At 38.3% G+C, this 23,462-nt stretch overlaps 1 protein-coding gene across 7 annotated transcripts in view; it reads right to left on the reverse strand.

Annotated features, from left to right (window-relative positions):
• The window catches only part of git1 (G protein-coupled receptor kinase interacting ArfGAP 1), a 217,838-nt gene that overhangs the window by 12,990 nt on the left and 181,386 nt on the right, over positions 1 to 23,462 (reverse strand). For 5 of the 7 annotated variants that reach the window (XM_060848349.1, XM_060848344.1, XM_060848345.1 and 2 more), the window contains exons 13-16: positions 21,027 to 21,178; positions 17,351 to 17,503; positions 12,038 to 12,256; positions 9,036 to 9,146 (exon numbers count right to left, since the gene is read on the reverse strand). In XM_060848349.1, coding sequence (XP_060704332.1) covers positions 9,036 to 9,146; positions 12,038 to 12,256; positions 17,351 to 17,503; positions 21,027 to 21,178 — 635 coding nt within the window. The remainder of the gene's footprint in view (positions 1 to 9,035; positions 9,147 to 12,037; positions 12,257 to 17,350; positions 17,504 to 21,026; positions 21,179 to 23,462) is intronic. The other 2 variants (XM_060848347.1, XM_060848346.1) reach the window with 1 other exon arrangement.

Raw genomic sequence — 23,462 nt, forward strand, 5'->3', positions numbered from 1 at the left:
TGTACTTACTTATAAACATTTCTAATTTAAGTAGCAGGAACAAGCAAAAAATGTTACAAAATAATTATTCACCAGAGTGACTCTACAGCCCTGGCCCTTTTATCAGGTACTGTTCAAAGACTGAATATACATTAAAATTATTTGATCATTATACATTTAAATGAACTCCATAATTTCATTTGGAATAACAAATGGAATAAATTCTACTTTCTATAGTAAATTGTTTAATGTTTGATAGTATATTGTTTGAATAATGTTTTCAAATGCCCAACTGGAGAATCCCATAATTAATTACAAAGTTAATTTCATTATTTCATGAAATTATAACCAGGAACTGTAAAGAATGAAAAAGGTGAAAACACAAGTTTCACTGAAATAGATATGAGATTCACATTTAACAGCAAGATTTATAAAATCTTATGGAAATTATTATAAAGAAACAAAAATAATAATATGCAGAGAATGATTTCCATATAAAATCAAAATCTCTGCAATAAAAAGATTACAAAATCAAAAGAATTTATTTTCTATTCATTCATGGGAGGAGAGATTCACTGGGTAGGCCAACATTTTTTGCCCATCACTAGATGCCTTTGAGAAAGTGGTCGTGAGTTAACTTCTTGAACCACTGTAGTCCATTTGGTGTTGGTATACTTGCAATGCTGTTAAGGGAGGGAGTTGTAAGGTTTTTGACCCAGTGACATGGAAGGAACAGTGATTTCTCTTTTCCCCAAGTCAGGATGGCGAGTGGCTTGGAGAGGAACTTGCAGGCAGTGATATGCCCATGTATTTATTGGCCTTAACTGTCTCGATAGTGAATTGCAAGACACTACTCTCAAGATTCCAAATTCAACCCTAGTTTGCATCAATGAGACAATTCCTTAAATTGGGTGGCTCAGTGGTTAGCACTGCTGCTTCAGCATGAGGGATCAGGGTTCGATTCCAGCTTCAGGTAACTGTCTATGTTGAGTTTGCACATTCTCAGTGAGGCTGTGTGGGTTTCCTGCAGGTACCCCGGTTCCTCCCACACAGTCCAAAGATGTGCAGGCCAGATGAATTGGCCGTGCTAAATTGCCTTTGGTGTTAGGTACGTTAGTCCAGGGTAAATATAGGATAGGGGAATGGGTCTGGGTGGTTTACTCTTCGGAGGGTCGGTGTGGACCTGTTGGGCTGAAGGGCCTTTTTCCATACTGTGGGGAATCTAATGTAATGAGTGGGCATTCATCCCAGTGGAACTGTTTAGAACACAAGTTGTTAGGTAGTACATAGAACATTACAGTCCTCGATGTTGCGCCGACCTGTGGAGCCAATCTGAAGCCCATCTAACCTACACTATTCCATTTTCATCTCTATGCCTATGCAATAATCAATTAAATGTCCTTAAAGTTGGTGAGTCTACTCCATTGCAGGCAGTTCATTGCACACCCCTTCTATCTCTGAGTAAAGAAACTACCTCTGACATCTGACCTATATCTATCACTCCTCAATTTAAAGTTATGTCCCCTTGTGCTAGCCATCACCGTCTGAAGAAAAAAGGCTCTCACTGTCCAAGCTATCTAATCCTCTGATTAACTTGTATACCTTAATTAAGTTGCTTTTCAACCTTCTTCTCGCTAACAAAAACAGCCTAAAGTCTCTCAGCCTTTCCTTGTAAGACCTTGCCTTCATACCAGGCAACGTCCAAGTAAATCTCCTCTGAACCTTTTCCAAAGCGTCTGCTTCTTTCCTATAAGGCGGTGACCAGAACTGTACGTAATACTCCAAATGTGGCTGCACCAGAGTTTTGTACAGCGGCAGCATGATCTTGTGGTTTTGAAACTCAATCCTTCTACCAATAAAAATGAATACACCGTATGCCTTCTTAACAACCCTATCAACCCGGGTGGCAACTTGCAAGGATCTATGTACCTGGACACAGATCTCTCTGCTCATTTGTGCTACTAAGAATCTTACCATGAGTCCAGTACTCTTTATTCCTGCAACTCCTTCCAAAGTGAATCACCTGACACTTTCCCACATTAAACTCCATTTGCCACCTCGCAGCCAAGTTCTGCAGCTTATCTATGTCGCTCTGCAACCTACAACATTTAGTCACTATCCATAACTCTACTGACCTTTGTGTCATCCGTAAATTTACCAATTCAGCCTTCTACGCCCTCATCCAGGTAATTTATGTAAATAACAACCAACAGTGAACCCAAAACAGATCCTTGTGGTACACCACTAGTAACTGAACTCCAGGATGAACATTTCCCATCAACCACCACCCTCTGTCTCCTTTCAGCTAGCCAATTTCTGATCCAAACTGCTAAATCACCCTCAATCCCATGCCTTGGTATTTTGTGCAATAGCCTACCATTGGGAACCTTATCAAACACTTTATTAAAATCCATATACACCACATCAACTATTTTAGCCTCATCCACCTGTCTGGTCACCATCTCAAAGAACTCAATACGATTTGAGAGGTATGACCTAATCTTCACAAAATTGTGTTGACTATCCATAATCAACTTATTCCTCTGTAGATGATTATAAGTCCTCTCTTATGACCCTTTCCAACACTTTATCCACAACCGATGTAAGGTTCACAGGTCTATGAATTCCAGGGTGGTCTCTTCTCCCCTTCTTGAACAAGGGGACATTTGCTATCCTCCAGTCTTCTGGCACTATTCTGCAGACAATGACAATAGAAAGATCAAAACCAAAGGCTCGGCAATCTCATCCCTGCTTTCCCAAAGAATCCTAGGATAAATCCCATCGCCCTAGGGACTTATCTATTCCAGAATTGCTAACACCTGCTCCTTGTGCACCTCAATCCCATCTAATCTAGTAGCCTATATCTCAGTATTCTCCTCGACCACATTGTCTTGTTTTAGTGTGAATACTGACTAAAAATATTCATTTTGCGCTTCTCCATCTCCTCTGACTCCCCGCTACTGTGCTTAATTAGCCCTAATCTTACTCTAGTCATTTTTTTTATTCCTGATAGAGTTATAGAAAGCCTTTTGGTTTTCCTTGATTCTATCCGCCTAAAACTTCTCAAGTCCCCTCTTAGCTCTCTCTTTAGTTCCTTCCTGGCTAACTTGTAACTAGCGCCCCTAACTGAGCCATCACAACTCATTCTAACACAAGCTGCATTTTTCCTCTTGACAAAAGAATCAACTTCCATAGTAAACCCTGGCTCCCGCACTGGACAACTTCCTCCCTGCCTGATAGGCACAGACTTATCAAGGACCCGCAGTAGCTGGTCCTTGAATAAGCTCCACATTTCAATTGTGCTCATCCCCTGCAGTTTCCTTCCCCATCCTATTCATCCTAAATCTTGCATAATCGCATTGTAATTGCCTTTCCTCTAGCTATAACTCTTACCCGGAGGTAAATCCCTTTTCATCACTAGAGTGGCTTGGATGGGGATGGAGTGAGGAAGCTTCAGGACAGGAGATCGGCACATTCTCTCACTCATACCACTTACTTGCTTCATTTCAAATAGGAAAAGATTAGTTTCAATGATTTCTTAAAAAATATCATGAATTCAAGTGGTATTTGCAGAGTGCAAATTTCCCAGCTGTATTACTATGAATTCACAGAATGTTTCAATGGATAGTGTGGATCTAACCAAGTACAGAATGCAGTTGGAAATTGCTGTGGAAATGTGGACTAGGTATGACAGCAGAACATCCAATTCTTAACAGCAGTTCTTGAATGGCTGTTTTAATTTCAAACTATACTGACATAGTAAGAATGCCATAACAATACCTATTGTCGAGTTTTAAGATTTGTAGCTCAGGTTGAGGCTCTGGCTGTAGGTTTGTTCGCTGAGCTGGAAGGTTCATTTTCAGACATTTCATCACCATACCAGGTAACATTTTCAGTGAGCTTCCAGATGAAGCACTGGTGGCATGGCCCACTTTATATTTGTGTGTTTAGGTCTTCTTGGGCCGGTGATGTCATTTCTTGTTCTTTTTCTCAGGAGTGGTAAATGAGATCCAAGTCAATGTGTTTGTTGAGTGTGTTCTGGTTGGAATGCCAAGCTTCTACGAATTCTCGTGCATGTCTCTGTTTGGCTTGTCCTAGGATGGATGTGATATCCCAGTCGAAGTGATGTCCTTTTTCATCTGTTTGCAAAGATACTAGTGAGAGTGGGTCATGTCTTTTTGTGGCTGGTTGATGTTCATGTATCCTGGTGGTTAGTTTTGTACCTATTTGTCCAATGCAGTGTTTGTTTCAGTTCTTGCAAGGTATTTTGTAAATGACATTAGTTTTGCTTTTTGTCTGTATTGGGTCTTTCAAGTTCATTAATTGCTGTTTTATCGTGTTGATGGGTTTGTGGGCTACCATGATACCAAGAGGTCTAAGTAATCTAGCAGTCATTTCTGAGACAAGCCAAACAGAGATGCGCACGAGAATTCCTAGAAGCATGGCATTCCAATTGGAACTCTATCAACAAAAGCATTGACTTGGATCCCATTTACCACTCCCTGAGAAAAACAGGAAATGACATCAACCACCCAAGGAAACCTAATCACAAACAGAAAGTGGGCCATGCCAGCAGTGCTTCACTCAGAGGCTCACTGATGTTACCTAGTATGGCGACGAAACATCTGAAAACAAAAGTTCCAGCCAGTGGACCGTACATCAAGAGCATTTCCGAACTGACAGCCAGACTACTGCGATCACTAGGACTCATAACAGCACACAAACCAACAGCCACTCTCAGACAACAACTCACCAGGACGAAGGACCCGATACCCAGCATGAGCAAAACCAATGTAGTGTACAAAATCCCATGCAAGGACTGCACAAAACACTACATAAGACAAACAGGAAGACAGTTAATGATCCGCATCCATGATCACCAACTAACCACGAAACAACACGACCAGCTATCCTTAATAGCCACACACTCAGATGACAAGCAACATGAATTTGACTGGGACAACACTACTATTATAGGATAAGCCAAACAGAGAACAGCCAGGGAATTCCTAGAGGTATGACATTCATCCACAGATTCAATCAATAAGCACATCGACCTGGACCTAATATACCGACCACTGCAGCGGACAGCTGGAACTGACAACCGGAAGCGGCAGATACAAATCACTATAAATGTCGGAGGAAACATCACAGAAGCGCTTCACAGGAGGCTCCCAAGCACTGAGGATGTCACCTAGACAGGGGACGAAATGTCTGCAACACAAATTCCCAGCTCGGCGAACAGAACCACAACAATGAGCACCCGAGCTACAAATCTCCCAAACTTTGAAAACCTACATCCAATATCTATTATATTCACAGGTTAGCAAAACTAGCTCAGAAATCTCAGACCTTTTCAATCTTTTGAATGCTATAAATCGTAAGTTTTACAATTAAACTTTACTGGCATACACTAAAGAAATGTTTAGATATTTTCAACTTCTTGACATATCCTTACACCCAAAGTGTCAGCAGTTTTAGGATTAACAGCAAACTAATAAAAGTGCATGCATTTGTCAGAAGAGAATAAGTTTTAACTAAGTTGGAAATACCTACACTATGACAGATGGTTCCAATACCTCTCAGTTTTCTGTTTCAAAAGCAGTTTTCTCATGCTGCATAACAAGCCGGCCGCAGATTTGATTTCCCTTTTTCTCAATACTAAGTTTCCATACAGCAAGATTTAAAATAAAATATTGTTTTCGCGTTTAAGTTATGGAACATACCCAATAAGCATTGAAATCTAAGTTTAAAATCAAGTCCTCTCTTTAAGTCTGTGGTTTCATAATGAAAAGTCTCAAACTCATTTCTGCAGTCACAGGGGCGGGGGGGTGCAGGATCGAATTGAAACTTACAGAATACTGAAAGGTCTAGGTAGAGTGGAGGTTGGGAAGATTTTTCTATTCGCAGGAGGGGCTAGAACCCAAGGGTACATTCTTAGTATCAAGGGAAGATCCTTTAGACCAGGGATGAGGAGAAACTTCTTCAGCCAGAGTGTGGTGGATATTTGGAATTAATTGCCACAGAAGGCTGGAGCCTCCTAGGTCATCGAGTATATTTAAGTCAGAGATAGATAGATTCTTGATTAAGAGGATCAAAGGTTATGGGGAAAAGGCAGGAAAATGGGATTGAGAAGCATATCAGCCACAATTGAATGGTGGTGCAGACTCGATGGGCCAAAAGGTGTAATTTCTGCTCTTCTTTCAGATTTACAGAATCCGAAATATCTTGACCTCCAAACCTATAGACTAAAGGATGAAAGACAAAGGAGTTGAAAGACACTTGTAACTCCAAACCTTAACTAAATCTTGATTCAGCATAGCTTTGCAAGCAAAAGTTGACTATCCCTGAATGAAGTCAAAAATCGCATGACACCAGGTTATAATCCAGGATTATTTGAAACTGCAAGCTTTCATAGCCCCCACTCCTCCCTGAACAGTGAGGTCTCAGAATCATCTGCCATTATATATGATGCCTTTTTCATACAGTTTTCTATTATGAAAAGATTCACCTTTTGCTTCACAAGGACAATATTATAGAGTCTGATTGTAATGTAACAATTCCAAATATACTCAAATAAATGCCAAATTAATCCTTTGAGGACAGCAATAAGAGTTACCAATTTTTTAAAATTTGTCCATGGGACCAGAGTGTCATTGGCAAGGCCAGCATTTATTGTCAACTGAGATGATGATGTTGAGATGTAAATGTAAGGTCTCCTGCGCATTAAATATTCCAGTGCCTTTGCTTCTACAAAATTCGGCAAGAACTGACCATAAATCCCACTAATGGGAACATAAATCGGTCCTAACCATTTCAGCACCATTGCCTCGGAGGAGTAGGAGAAAGTTCCACGTTTTCCTTTAAGACCATCACATTAAGTTTTGAATCAGATTTTGTAAATTGAAAATGGACAAAAGTATTTGAGGGAGAGGCAACTACTTGCATTAACTGCCACCAAATCAGTTAAAAAATTGAGTGTCTTACTCATCAGGAAACAAGACAAAAGAAAGCCACTCACAAGGAAAGAAATACATTTTTGATGAATAGAAAGGTATCCCTAGTTTGTCTGGGCAACATTAAGATCTTGATTATTTTCCTTCAATAATTTGACCCACTGCCGATTTTGTTTAGCCACGTTACCATTGATCTCCTGAACCCTCAAAGACTTTTTGTATAATAGACTATTAAAAAAACAGATGTTAAATTTTAATATGCTTCAGTTAATAGTTTCCATACCTGCTATTAAAACATAAATAAAAGCAGCTGATAAATTGTTAAATTTACAAAATCTGTGTCTTAATACAGCTGAAAGAGGGAGAAGAGAAAAGCTCAAAGGGTTAACATGTGGGGAAGAGGAATAATCAGCACACACCAAAAAAGTAGAATACTTGAACGGCAAATGGCCTTGTTTGACAAAATATGATCACTAAAGGTCATTATGCTATTCTCATGTTATTCAACAGTAAAAAGATGTTAAGACTGTTAAAACAGAAGCATTATTTAAATAAGCAATGTTAATAGTAACAGCTGAGCAAGAGGGGCTCATCTTTTGGAATGCACAACGCATACCCACTTCAATTCACTTTATTCTATCCCCATTTTGATTCATTGTGTAGCTTCTTGAGGACAGCTGGAATAATCCTCATTTAGCTCTCAGACCATTTCTAAACCAGATACAGTAAAGCTACAGAAAAAAAATCACAACCACAAATCAAAATAAACAGGATATATCTTTGAGATTTTGTTAAAAATAGCTGCAGCAAAATTCTGTATAGCTTTTTTCAAGTTTTGTAAAAGTTGTTAATCTAATCTGTAAATAAAAGTCTAATGACAAATTCTTCATCCCCTCAGTATGGAAGATTGCATAAAACAGAAGCATATGAACCTCAATTCCATCTAACAAACTGTCTTGAAAACAGATGACCTTGCATTCTTTTTCCACGCGCGGGAGGCAAAGAAATTCAAACTTTGTATTCTACTTCATTAAAACAAAATGTTTCTGATTTCACTCCTAACAGCCCAGTTTAACTATTACGAGTACGCATACCCTTAACTTCCTTATCCTACACTCAAGTGCCCAACTAAACAACCTCTTAATTCAAAACTGATTTGAGGCTACTTAACACTTAAGTTTGAAGATTGAGGAATAAAACTTTATTGCTTTGTCTTTCAGATATCACCCACGTTATTAGTCAAACAAATTAATTAGCAAAATTGCTGTGAACATCTCTCAGATAGGAGGTCACAGATATCCAATTTTCTTTGCTAATGCAAATTGTATTAATAAATGGTTTACAGCAGAAGTTTTGAAGCCCTTTTTCAAATGACCAAGTTTGTATTCAAGTCTACTATGAAGTTGATTAAATGTAAAGTTGCTAATTTTAATCTGCATGCAGGTCAACTTGACAATATAATCTGCTTCTGCATCAAATTACTGACGGGGTAAGTTCCATTATAACATACCAGACGTCTGAAAAGGGTGAATTTCCATTGGTAGGTTATTCCATGAGAAAGTGATCACTGCATGACAGGTCAAATTGCTCCTACTGTGCTAATGTTTTTATGGTAAATTTAAAGTTTCAACCATGGTATAAGAATAGAGCTTGGATATACTCATGAATCTCAAGAGTGTGGTGCTGGAAAAGCAGTTGAGGAGCAGGAAAATCGACATTTCGGGCAAAGTCCTCAATCAGGAATCTCATCAATTCTCCTGCTCCTCAGATGCTGCCTAACTTGCTGTGTTTCTCCAGCATCACACTCTCAACTCTGATCTCCAGCATCTGCAGTCCTCACTTTCTCCATATTTATGAACCTGTGTCTACATTGCACTGAAACTTACTTACAATATGCAGTTTCACGTTCAATTATTCCACAATTCAAAAAATGTTGTTTGAAAGGTTTTTTTTTTGACATATTTAACGAGGCATTCCAAAAAATAACTTGCCCATTTTTGAAGTGAAAAGAAAAGCAAAGATTATAGTTAGAGCAAAATCCATGCAAAAGGCATGGACACTCCTACAACACTTGCTGGCATCCTTTCTGCCCTTTCTTACTTGAGCCCAACTGAGATGGTACTTAACCACGGATCTGCCGCAGTCCTGTGAACAGGAGTGCAGCGGAGAGAAGGGAAAGGGTACAGAGGTCACGGAGACACCCCTGCGAATCTGTAACATGGAAGGGACAGTGTAAACAATGGCATGCACATTGACAGTAATGAACTTTTATAAAATAAACCATGCATATAACTTGTTAAAGCCAACTTGCATTACGTAGATAAATAATGATTAAACAATCTCATGCAGAAGTAGTCAAACAAAAGCAGTCATCTTGAGTCAGATCTAGTAGTAGATTACAAATTCTGTTAATGCAACGTGCATACTGAACTATTGAAACAAATCAGCACAAGTGAGGAAACGTTCAAGCAAAACTTTGTGATGAAGCAATGTGACTTCCATTATTTATCTTTTCTCAAACAACAGTGAATATACATGATTAATTAATTTAATTATGTTGCCATGATTTAATTAAGCTTGTTCACTTTTCTAGATAATTTGAGCTATTAGCAATTATCAGATGAAAATGCTTTTAGAAAAATTGTTTCAACTACTTGAAATTTTTGATACATCTATGATCTGTATGTGCAAAACCAAAATGCACGATTTCAAATATCTTTAAGACAGTACAATTTCATTCAAATTTTTAAATGTACACCTTCAAATATTTATGTCTCCAAAGCAGTTATTTCAGTACAAATTTTATTTTCTGAGGGCATTAATTCTGGAAGTGACTCCCATAGCTTTTGTTCCAGGTACTAGATTGACTACAGCCTTAGATTTCTAAATATGTTGAGATAATTAGTGAATGGGTCTTGGACTCTCAGTTCATTTTCAAAATTTACAACAATTTTTTTTCCCTAGCCAAAGCAAGAGAACAGAGCCAAATCAAAGACTTTAGACAGCAACTTTCATGATAACGGTCTTAAACATGTTTGGTCAATCCAGTGTTAGAAATGAGCAGAATTTGTAATTTGAAAAAGTACGGTGATTTCCTCAATTGAAAAAGAGCTTAACTACATAATTAAATTAAGGTAATGATATTTAAATTCAGCTAAAAGAATCAAAAAGCAGTGGTTCCCAACAAGAAAACAGAAGTGAAACAAAAATTCTCACTTGAACACTCATTGCAAAAACCTACCAGTTGTATATTTTGATTTTACAGATAACATAGGACAACCAAAATATTCTATTCTGCAAATTGCACACAAAAGTTAGGACCAAAAGTAGTGCTGATTGCAGCATCTGTAAACTTAATTCTTCAATGCTACAAACATCTGCAAATCTCCTTCCTAATAGAACAGTTTAAAATTCCCACGTGTGTTAGCTATGGCCACTTTATGGTATGAATAAAAGCATTATACAGACTTAAATGTTGAGTACAAATTGTCCAACAGCCCATCTGCCCAGAAAGCAGCTCACCTACAAATTATAATCAGAAATCTGTACTGCAGTTAGGGTTAGAAGATAAAATATTTGTTAATTAAAAGAAAAACTTTTTGTCAAAATTTGGAGTCATAAAAATAAGACAGTTATAGCACTACCGCTTATGGTGCCTATTCTGAAGAGATATTATAGCCTTGTTCATACGGATTGAGCAGTTCATACATTCATAGAGATGTACAGCACAGAAACAGACCCTTAGGTCCAACTCGTCCAATGCCAACCAGATATCCTAACCTGATCTAGTCCCATATGCTAGCACTTAGCCCATGTCACTTTGACCCCTTCTTATTCATATACCCATCCAGATGCCTTTTGAATGTTGTAATTGTACCAGCCTCCCATGCTTCCTCTGACAGTTCATTCCATACACGCACCACCCTGAGTGAAAAAGTTGCCACTTAGGCTGCTTTTACATTTTTCCCTTCTTGCCCTCAACTTATGCCCTCTAGTTCTGGACTCCTCCACCCCAGGGAAAATACCTTGTCTATTTTACCCTGTCCATGCCGCTCATGATTTTATAAACCTCTATAAGGTCACCCCTCACAGCCTCTGACCCTCCAGAGGAAATAGCCCCTGCCTATTCAACCTCTCCCTATAGGTACCTATAGCCCTGGCAAAATCCTTGCATATGTTTTCTGAATCCTTTCAAGTTTCACAAGATTCTTTGATAGGAAGGGGAGAAGAATTGTGTGCAATATTCCAAAAGTGGCCGCAACATGATCTCTCAACTCATGTACTCAATGCTCTAACTAATAAAGGAAAGCACACTAAATGTTGCCTTCACTATCCATCTACCTGCAACTCCACTTTCAAAGATCTATGAATCTGCACTCCAAGGTCTCTTTGTTCAGCAACACTCCCCAGGACCTTACCATTAAGTGTCTAAGTCCTGCTAAGATTTATTTTCCCAAAATGCAGCACCTTGCATTTATCTAAATTAAACTCCATCTGCCACTCTTCAACTCATTGGCCCATCTGATCAAGATCCCGTTGTAATGAGATAACCTTCTTTGCTGTCCACTACACCTCCAATTTTGGTGCTATCTGCAAACTTACTAACTATACCTCCTATGTTCACATTCAAATCATTTACATAAATGACAAAAGGTAGTGGTCCCAGCACTGATCCTTGTGGCACTACACTGGTCACAGGCCTCCACTCTGAAAAGTAACCCTCCACCACCACCCTCTGTCTTCTACCTTCGAGGCACTTCTGTATCCAAATGGCGAATTCTCCCTGTATTCCATGATCTATAACTTTGTTAACCAGTCTCCCATGAGGAACCTTGTCGAATGCCTTTCTGAAGTCCATACAGATCACATCTACTGCTCTGCCCTCATCAATCAACTTTGTTACTTATTCAAAAAACTCAATCAAATCTGCGAGACATGACTTCCTATGCAAAAAGCCATGTCAACTATCCCTACTTAGTCCCTGCCTTTCCAAATACATGAAAATCTTGTCCCTCAGGATTCCCTCCAACAACTTGCCCACCACCGATGAAAACAATTATGGCACTTTGAAATGAAATCAGTATTGTAAAACATTAACTCACATTGCAATCTAAAGACTGAAGTCTTGTAGCAATGTCATCAGCAGCCTGTCCAAAAGATTTCTGTCCAGATCTGGTTTCGTACATGGATACAGCTTGCCGATCACGTCTACTTGTGCTTGCATGGGGAGCAAGGTCCTGTCGGTCACTGGTAGTTGGTGACGGATGCAGACTAGGTGTTTGTTGTTTCATTTGTGCATTTTCTGTCTGCAGTTTGTTAATCTGAAATGCAAACAAAAATGGATCCATACCGCCTTAAAATAATATTGCAATACTGAGTATAGACCTACCTTTATGCATAATTTAAACATTTGTTTTATTAAAATTGGTGAGAGCAACAGAGTATAGGAAGGTGTGGAGAACTAGGACTGTGACTTTGTATGTGACAAAATAGTTTTATATTTCATATTCATATTGACATCTTCAGCAATGATTACTAAATATTCCCATGGTTGTGCATAAATGTTCCACCGTAACCATTGTTTTCTGTCCAGTGAAACAGGCCAAATCGGCTGCGATGATTAATACTATCTGAAGAAAGTATTAAATACTGTAAAGAAAAATTGTTAACAGGACACATTTAAATTCTCAATTTCCCACATGGAAAACTAGCAAAATGATTACATTAGAATAGCTGATCAAGGTAAGCAAGGGATAAAACTAAATTAGTCACTACTAAATATCGAGGAAGTCATTCTATTCAAAACATAGAAGGATGTCATTTGGTCTGGCTCATAAAAAGCAATCAACTTAGTCCCAGGCCCTCAAAATAACTTAAAAAACCTTGAATACCTAGAAGAGAGACTGTGCAGTTAAACAGAAACAAAATAGTTAAATTATTAGACCTTAAATCTGCTTGATGACTTGCTAATTTATTAAGTCTATTTATGAAGACTAGCTACAGGAATATTCACACCTCAGTTAGATGTTCATGGTGTATCTTATTTGCATATTACACACACTAATGACACTCAAACTACAACGTTATACAAAAAATAATTGGTCAGAAGCCACAGAGAGAAATTAGGGCAAATTCAGTTCAAAGTCACCAGCATGATCATCATTAATGTTCCTGCCTAAATATTTTTTTAAGCTGGTTTATGGGGTAAATCTAGTATTTTATTGCATGGGACTTACATTTTAATTTACACCAAAGCTTAGGGATTTGGCAACCAAATTTTCTAAAGTGAACATTACTTTTGAGGAATGATTTATAAGTTTGTGTATTATAGTTATACATTGCTTTGAATGAAAGTTTTAAGTTCAGTTACACAGTTATTGTGCAAATACTGCTACTAACACTAAAAATGACTATACCTCTGGCCTGTATAGAATCACTGAAAGGTTAGAGCATTAGAGACCACTCACATTTTATATTTGCATTAAAATTCTGCGATAACTACTCAGCCGACTTCACTTCCTAATCTTTTCCCAAAAACCATTTTCTCTTTAGATGATCATATTCCCGTTGAAAGGCATGACTGAATCAGCTTCCAACACACTCAAGCAATGCAGTCCAGGTACTAACAACTCAGTGCATAAAAAAAGGGGTTTTCCTTGCATCACCTTTACCTCTTCTATCAATCATTTTAAATTGCTATCCTCTGGTTCTCAAAATTTTCTCCACAACTACTTTGACCAGACCGCTCATGATTTTATATCTGACACAGTTCCCCTCAACCTCAACAAAGGACAGTAGTCCAAACTTTGTCCACCTAACCACGTAACTGAAACCTTTCATCTCCAGAACCATTCTATTGTCTACACCAATTTCTCCAGATCCTTTCTAAAGTGTGGTGCCCAAGATTGGACCTAATACTTGAGGTTAAACTGCTGTTATATAAAAAATTCACCATAACTTTCTTGCTTTTATGCTAAACAATGTTTGTAAACTTAAGTTGTGCAAAAAGATGTGAAGTGCACCATTACATCGTTATATTGTTAACTGCAATGGCATCTACTATTTAAATAAAAAGTGTGGTACATTAACTGTTGGTCAAAATGCTACAATGAGACAATACATTTTTGTTAAACTAACTCAATTCTCTTTAAAAAAAATCCTTCACTCAGAAATACTCCTTTAACTGTAATGTCATTTTTATAAAAATTACAGCATGACATTTTATCAGACTCATTAACTTCTATTCTTTCAAAGGCAGGTCTTGACTCATTATCTGCTAATATTTCATCCCGAGCTGTTTATCCTGCCAGCCTTTTTTTTGGTCACTGAGTTTTGCCACTGTCCTCCACTTTTAGAGGCAGGGTCGGGGGCAGGTTCCAAGATTACCTCAACTGGAACAAGAATTTAACTGCATCATTAGCATTATTCTGAATCACGTGCAAACCATTTCGTTAACCAAGCTAAATAGGCCTTGATGCATCATCTCAAAAAAAATTCCAGGATGCAGCCAGGGCATTAACCTCTCAAAGATCTAACCTACTGGCAACTATCCGATATCTATTTGTAGAATTATGCCAAGAAAAAAATTTAGTGCATAAGACCAGATTGATTTCCTGTTAGAATATTTTTTCTTGTCGAGAACACCGTGCCCTTCAGCCTGTCATGACTTTAAGGATACCCTTACAATTTGTATAGTGCCATTTCGATAACACAGTAAACAGGAAAGTAGTATGCGTTCTGTGAAATGGAAGAGGGGATTACGTTAGCAGATTTCATTGAAATCAACCAACCAGCTGATTTTAGCAACGAGTACTAAAAGCTTGGTTAACTAAACTATAATGTGTACACAAAATAAATTTAATTAAGTTGAGAGCATGCACTAAAAATAATAGTTTACTGGATTTTTATATGAAAAATGGCTAATTTTCCACAATGGGCTGGAGCATTGCATAATTAAACTTTGAACAAAAAACTTATCATTTGTCCTCTCCAACTAATGGGATGGAAAAAAGTTAAGGCCCTCACATTTGACAAAACCAGTGCTGCCCTATAATTTAACAGAAGGCACATCCTCTGTGTGGTCATTTTTCACGATTGTTCCACTTCCTACAATGTTTGCAATATGACAGTGTGCCGCACATTAAGCATGAAGTTGTAAGTGTTCTAAGATTTAAGCAATTAGAGCCTGGTGTTATCAAGTTCGTGTGCAGTCTTGATTTCAAAGCAATGTTCATCTACTTATTGTCTTTCATTATCAAGCATGAAGAATGAGCAACTTGAAAACTTGTTTTCCTGGGTTTTAGTAAGAAATCTTAGTTGCCTTAATTAAAATAATCTATTTAGAAGGATCCAAATAGGTCTAAACTCCTTAAGATTAAAGTTTCACCACTCGCAAAGTTAACACAGGAAAAGCTTCAAAATCTTACCATCACTGACAAAAACAAACAATTATTGTAGCCGAGTGGTCCTGAGAAGGAGTCTTGGTGAATTGCAAGTCTCATTAGATATTAGTTCTTTCTTAGCAGCTGGGCTGTTAAAACATATTGCATAAGAGTTAGAAAGTTTACATAAGTACAAAAACCAAGAACTACAGCAGAACAAAAGGCAATATTCTCAGGACCACTAGGTTACAATAATTCTGTTTTTTTTTTGTCAGTGATGGCAAGATTTTGAAGCTTTTCCTGTGTTAACTTTGCGAGTGGTGAAACTTTAATCTTGAGTTTAGACCTATTTGGATCCTTCTAAATGGATTATTTTAATTAAGGCAACTAAGATTTCATACTAAAACCCAGGAAAACAAGTTTTCAAGTTGCTCATTCTTCATGCTTGATAATGAAAGACAATAAGTAGATGAACATTGCTTTGAAATCAAGACTGCACACGAACTTGATAACACCAGGCTCTAATTGCTTAAATCTTAGAACACTTTCAACTTCATGCTTAATGTGCGGCATACTGTCACATCTGGAAAATACTCAACTTTGCTGGCCAAGTAATATCTGCTTCAGTTTCACATCAAGCACTTCCAGTCAACATTAAACAGTGGGAAAGTTATAGAACCAAAATGGAGCAAATGATGTCAACAGGAAGACATGCAAAGGGCTAGCAGCATGCATCGGCTTCAAACTTAACAGGCTCGCATGCAAGTAGTTGATATAGCCAGATGGCAAGAAAACCAATACATCTGGTATTAATAGGACATCATAAGATGATTAGGGCCGAGAGAGAAAGAAAGAGTCGTGAGATTGGGGAAATTCGGAGGGATGAGCTTGCAGACGCAAGAATGATTTTGAAGTGCGAGCAGTAGATGAGTAACTTATGTTCATGTTCAAAAGGACAGAAGCAGTTTTATCTTTTGACCATCAACTCAAACATAGCAAGAATTGCAGTTATTCCAATGAATTGCTGCATAGAGTACACAATCAACTTAACCATTCATTAGTTTCAGAAGCATCAGCACTCAGATGCCTACACACTGCCCATGTTGAGATTCCAAAGCAAAATGCTTCTGGGGTGGAGGGTTGCAGGGAATTTGGGTTATATTATCCAGGTAAAGAGAAACAGCACATGTTATGGAGGGAAAGACCCAATAATCTTATCTACCTAAATTTAATATCAAATTGAGAAGCACAATCTAATTGGAGGAAGCAGAATATACAAGTTAGGCAAAATGTAAGAGAACAGATCAAGTTTACTGCCTAAGTGTACAACATATAGAATGGAAAAATAACCAAACATACACGGACACACTCTGAATGAGACTGGAATAGATAAAAATGAAGCAGAAAGAGAGCTGAATATTAGGTGATTTGGAGCTTAATATTTCTAAGCCATGGAAAACAGCAGATAGCAGAGCAAAGTGCAAAATGTAACTAAATGCTAGTCAGATGAAATCAGGATCAAACTATTGTTCAGGCCACAACTTGAGTGCTATGTTGAGTTCTCATAACCAAGAGAGACAGCATTGCAGGCAACAAACTTGTCTTCTGCTGATACAAGTGAACTTACGGATATACAGAATTAAAAGCTATCCCTGTAGTAAAAGTTGTATGCATAACATTAATTTGACAAACCGGCTTTTGTAGAAATTCAACTGACAAAAAGATCCACATTTTGTGTGCAATCGGTAGAAGATAGACAAAATACTAATTTATCAATTCTTGATGTAATTAATCCGAATCCTCTGTTTTTATTCAGCTTTCTGTTTCATGTTATTGTAAATGATTTAATGGCATCATCATAAAACTAACTGGCTCTTCAACACAAACAGAAGCAAAAACAGCAGCGTTAATCTTTAGTTTTGATTGCACAAATTTTTAAAAAATACAGAAATATTTTCAAAACTGTGATATTTATTCTTAAATTATCAAAGGTTGACCACACATTTAGCAACTAGAATCAATTACATTGCTCACCTGCATTTGAAGTCTACGCAGTTCCTCACTTAGATTGTTGTTTACTTTCATTAGCTGCTGAACCTTCGCCTCAGAAGCGGCCAAAGCTTTCTTCACCTCCAAATACTCCTGCAGTGTTATGGGGCCATCTGATAAATCGGATGAATCCATACTCTTAAATTAAAAATATATTTTTTTAAGAAAAACTGAACAGCCACAATGCTTAGCAACTCAGGGCTTTTAATATCATTGAATCTAGCTGTAAAAATAACTATGCCATTGCTAAAACAGGCATTTCTACATCTAGGAGAGGGGGAACAGAACTAGCATCCTAATTCACAACCCTCCTTTTTAACTGGTTGTTTTCCTCCTTTTCTGCTGAGCCCTTCCTTTCTGGCTCCTTCTTAGCTCATGAAAACATGAATGTGGCATCTCTCTAAACTTGATCAACCATAGAATAAACGTTTATATTTCATTCTAGGGTGCTGTGCGTTTTAGGGGAATTCCAAGGCAGCTATGTGCTGTGGGTGTAAATTCCTGATCCAAGTTAACAGTTTACAATCTAGATGTGGATGGTGTACGTCACATTTGAGTAGTTAAACTGTAGAAGCCAAAACGTAAACGGATTGGGGCTAGCAATGATATTTTTGAAGTTATCTGTTCACAGAATACGTCATAGAGACTCATTAATTACTGTCTGTCTCATGTGGACCACGTGCACAAATCTAGGAGCTGTGTCTGACCTGTGGTGTTGGGGAAGCTAATTGTTTGTGGTACCTGAGGAGAGCTAGTGATTGTTTGAGGGGCTGCCAAAGTTCTCCTACCCTTTGCTACAACTTACTAGTGTTTAGCTGGACTTTCACCAATCACTAGAATGAAGACAAAGTATTGTCAGCGCCTTTAGAATGTAGTCACTACAAGCATCATACACCTAAGCTTGAATAAACAAGCTCATACACTACATTAAGTAATATATTAATACTATATATTGTTAAAGCTACGTATGCCTATTATAATTCATACATTTTGTAGAACACTTAGGTACTGGAGGAGGAAAAAATATTAAACTTATGCTGGTAGGGGCACCTGGTTCCTGAAGCGGGCACACAAAATTTGAGTACCATTGTTCTTGAGCAATAGAAAGGTACTGTACAAAAAAAAATATAATTCTACTTGTGATTGAAACAGAATTAGCTCTCGCTGATTGCAAATGGAATCGATCCCACACATTAAAACTTATCATTTGAAAGCCTCCTCCTCCTCCTATATGCTTCTTGTTCAATGTGATGATACAATGGTTTTGAGATATATTTTGACCTTTTTTTGTGAAGAGAGGTTGAGACAGGCTGGCGAGTGGTCTGTTCCAAGCCAATAAAGTGTACGGCTTGAGAGGGTAGACTCAGGTTCACTATAACCCAGTGTCATGAGATTTTCAACTTTGTCCACCTTAGTCCAACACCAGCACCTCCACATCACTGGTTATAGCCAAATAGTGTAACCAATTGAATTACATCTAGAACCCAAGACCTTACATTGCAAAGGTTAGGGTCTAGGCTATTTCCATGATATATCTGAAGGGGGTTTGGTGTTGTCCATAACATGAACATGCATCTAAAATTTATAGCTGAACAATCAGGCAGTATAACACATTAGAACTCGGTTTCTAGAAATTGTGCTCAACCCACTAGTATAGGAGCTCTACCTTTTCCATGCAATGAGAATTTGGATGACAATCTCAATCTCGCTCCAATTGCACAAAAGGCTACAAAGCATAAATGTTATTTCAAGGCTGCCATTACATTTTCTGTAAAGAGAATATGAACAGAGGAAACACAAACATGTGCATGTGTTATGACTGAAATGCAGTGCCAGCACTTAAGATAGCCTGAGAAGAAGCTTGTGAGGCAAATTCTATTTAGCACCAAGCAACCAGAATATGTAATATACCAAAACAACAAAATGGAACAAGTACAAAGTACTCGTTACCATACTCAATATAACAGCAATGAAAGGCAGCACTGTCTTGCATCAATTTCTTAATCTCCAATTTAAATCTTGGCTGAACACCAGACTACAAAAATGACATGTTTTTAAAAAAAAGTATGGTTAAGACCAAAACTACAGACCTTTGAGCTGGCAAGCTTAATGGCATTTCCTGTTGTTTTGCAAGATCTTTCACTCAAAGTAGAAATATGTTGCAATATACACGTACTCTGTTCTGGGATCAGTTTAAAAACTTGGCATTTCTATCAACAGAACATTTAAATATCTGATCTCTTCTATGACCACCACAGTACAATGGATCAATATTTTGATGGGAAGGGGAAGAACTGAGCACAACAGCATTCAGAATAGAAACTGGTAAAGTAAATGGAGCTCAATATATATATACACACCACAATCCAGCACAATGTTTCTAAGCTTTGACACAGAAATTAATTTAGAAAACTACTTAGAAGGTGGCCCAGATTTGTAAACTACTACTGCTTTGTTCAAATTGGGTCAACTGGAGACAAGACTTTACACCAACAGTGCTCAGATAGCCATTAAACTTGCTTACTTGCCTCCATCTACAACACAGGGCAGCAATTTCACAGGGAGACCTGCCACTGCACCTCAGATGCCAGTATAGAACGTAAAATAGTAAAGAATGGAAAACAAAATCTCTGAAGATTTGTGTGGATATGCAGCAAAAAAGAAAAAAAATTAATTCTGAGCTTAGACTGGGAAATTCATTGAAGTTTTCTTAAATACTCAGAATTAGAAGGTTTGAGGCAATGAAAACAGGCTGGAACAAATCAACATTCACACTAATCTTGTTTTTGGATTAAAAATTAACTTCTAGCAGATTTTCTGATATACAATTCATCGAATGAATGCTAGATGTTTACCAACTACATGAGACAAGGTTGACCTAGGTTCTGCAACCTGAAAATGATATGAATAAACTGTGCAAACTATGTATTAAATCTAACAGATAATCATTCAGCTCATTTATCAAAAGAATTTAACTTAGTCTAAAATGTTAACTGAAATTTATATCAACATAAAATCAAAGTTGCATTAGTTTGCCAATGGTTAGTTCCAATATAAACATATTTTAGAGTCTGTGCCAAGTTGCACACTATCAGAAACTAAACATTAAACCTAGCTCTGCAACAAAATTAGATACTTGTTGAGTCCATGTGAAGCTCTTGTTCAAAAAACAATAAACATTTATTATTAGGAAAAGGCAGAATTACAAAAATAATTGATTTTTAAATTAATCAATCAAACACCAACTGACACAAAGTTATTTTACTATTCAATCAACTTGCTTAATTTTCCCCATACTATCCAATGTGACACACTTTACATGGTAACATACCAATGTAGAATGCAGAATGCTAAACTATGGCGGATTTGCACAGATCATCCAACATATAATTGTAATGAGCTGCTGATGTCATCAAGAGAAGAGTAACCATTGGAAGGTTAGTCACTGCAATAAACAACTGGAATAGGAAGGAAATGCAAGCAGGTTTCCAGTTCATTGTTCTGACAACTAATAAGCAAGGAGACACTGAGGATAGACATATATTGCTGTTAAAAAGGGAGAAACTGAAAGAATACAAAGCAATTTTTAGATTCAAGTTCCTTCATTAATTTATCCAACTGAAAATCATCCACGTTACCAAATGGAGATCTCAGTTCTCACCTTTGCTCGGTTGTTTCTGCCCGATGATGCGTTTCGTGGTACATCAGCGTCTGTATCCTCATCAGAAGCTACACTATCATAATCATGCTGATCATCACCAAAGTCGCTGTCAGGGCGATCATTTTGGTTTCGCAGAAGATAGTCAATATTTTCTGGATGAAAACAAGGGAGATTAGCTTGAAAACTACAGCTTTATTCACTTTGCTTGTATTTAAAGGGCTAAGTTAATAATCAACAAAACTGTATGCCTGGAATTGCTGAGCAGATACTTCCCACAGACAGATTGAATTGGTAGATCATTAGATTTTCCCAATGTATCACAAAGCAACTGAAACACATAGGTAAAGCAACAGATCAGCAATTCTCAAATCTGGGAAATTTAAGAGATTCTGAAATGTACACAGGATACATGACATTGATAATTGTTAGTAGCTTTCTGAAAGGATTCAGTAAACTAACAATATAATGAAATAAAAATAAGTTCTGTAAAAGCTCGACAGGTCTGGTAGCATCAATGAATAGAAATCAGAGTTAACATCTCGGGTCCGGTGACCCTCCCTCAGAACAGACAGTAGCTAGGAAAAGGTTGATTTTTATGCAGAAGATAGGGTGGTGGAGGGAGGGGGTAAGGATTAAATGATAGGTGGGGGGTTGCTCGCCCAAAGGAAGAGAAGAACTGTTGGACAAAGGAGTGGATAACAGTCTGGCTAGAAGGGTGAATAGCTGTTAACAATATGCAATGGCAGACTATGCAATATTTAGGCCTTATGTGGTGGTAAGGGGCTAGGACATATAGTTCAGATGCTAAAATTATTGAACTCGATTGAGAGTCCGGAGGGCCGCAGTATCCCCAAGCAGAAAATGAGGCTCTGTTCTTCCAGTTTGTGCTGAGCTTTGCTACAACACTGCAGCAAGCCTGAGACAGAAATGCTGATCAGAGAACAAGGTGATGTGTTAAAGTGGCGGGCAACAGGAAGCTCAGCTTTTTGCTAGAAGGTAGATGCTGCAAGGCAGTCACCCAAACTACATTTTGTTTCCCGAATGTAGAGGAGACCACACTGTGAGCAGCAAATGTAGTAGACCAGATTGTGTGAAGGGCAGGTAAAGTGCTGCTTCACCTGTAAGATATGTTTGGGCCCTAGGATATTGAGGAGTGAGGAGCTAAATGGGCGGGTGTTACAAGTTCAATGGTTGCAGAGGAAAGTGCCATACGGGGGTGAGGGGTGAGGGGAATGGACCCTACAGAAGGCAACAAAGGAGGGGAGAGGAATGTGTGGTGGTGACATTCCTCCAGAGGTGGCAAAAATGGTGACTGAGGATCTTCTGGATGTAGATGCTGGTGTGATGTTAGTTAAGGACAAGGGGGAACCCGATCACTGTTAAGTGCAGGAAATGAGTTGGACCCTGTTGAGGGCCCTGTCGAAAATGGCGCTGGGGAATCTTCAGTTGAGGAAGGAGGACATTTCGATGCTCCCTTGTCGAAACTGGCCTCATCAGAACGTATGTGACACAGAGGAATTGGGAGAATGGAATGGAGTCTTTGCAGGAAGCATGGTGGGAGGGTGTATTGTCTAGGTAGCTGCTGGAGTCAGTGGGTTTATCGTGGATATTAGTGGCCGCTCTACCCCCAGAAATGGAAACAGAGATGGTGAGGGATGGAAAGGAGGAGTCAGAGGTAGACCAAGTGAAACTGATGGTGTGGTGGAAACTGGAAATAATTGATGGCTTTGGATTTTAACAATGTAATGAAGCACCCAAAATGTTTGAAAAATTATGAGAAAGTGAGGACTGCAGATGCTGGAGATCAGAGTCGAGAGTATGGTGCTGGAAAAGTTCAGCAGGCCAGGCAGCATCCGAGGAGCAGGAAAATCAACATTTTGGGCTTAAGCCCTTCATCAGGAATGAGGTCTGTGGGATGGAGGTCTGAGAGATAAATGGAGAGGGGTAGGATGGATGGTAGCTACCTTCCCCAACCCCCCCCCTCCCATTTATCTTTCTCACCACCACCACCGCCACCACACCGCCCCCCCACCCCCAACAAGCCCACAAGCCTCATTCCTGATGAACAGCTTATGCAAAAGTCAGAAAGAGATCTTTAGAAAAGAAAATGACAAAAAAATTCCCTTGATGGATAAATGTATCAAATCTTGAAAATCTTTGGTCAAAAGCAGTGTGCTGAATTACTGCTTTTGATTAGTTATCTTCACGCACTCCAGGTTTGAGGTGGTATAAAGGAGCAGCTATTTTCAATTCAAAGCACTAATGCTCAGTACCTAATTGAATTTCACCCTTTTGTATAGTTAAATTACTCAAGCATAGCAACTCAATGATTATCACTACTGCCTCATAGCACCAAGGAACTGGATAACTGTCTGTGAAAATTTGCATATTCTCCCAGTCTCTGCATGGGTTTCCTATGGGTGTTCTGATTCCCTC

The sequence above is a fragment of the Hemiscyllium ocellatum genome, chromosome 31 (genome assembly GCF_020745735.1).
Source record: "Hemiscyllium ocellatum isolate sHemOce1 chromosome 31, sHemOce1.pat.X.cur, whole genome shotgun sequence".
NCBI lineage: Eukaryota > Metazoa > Chordata > Chondrichthyes > Orectolobiformes > Hemiscylliidae > Hemiscyllium > Hemiscyllium ocellatum.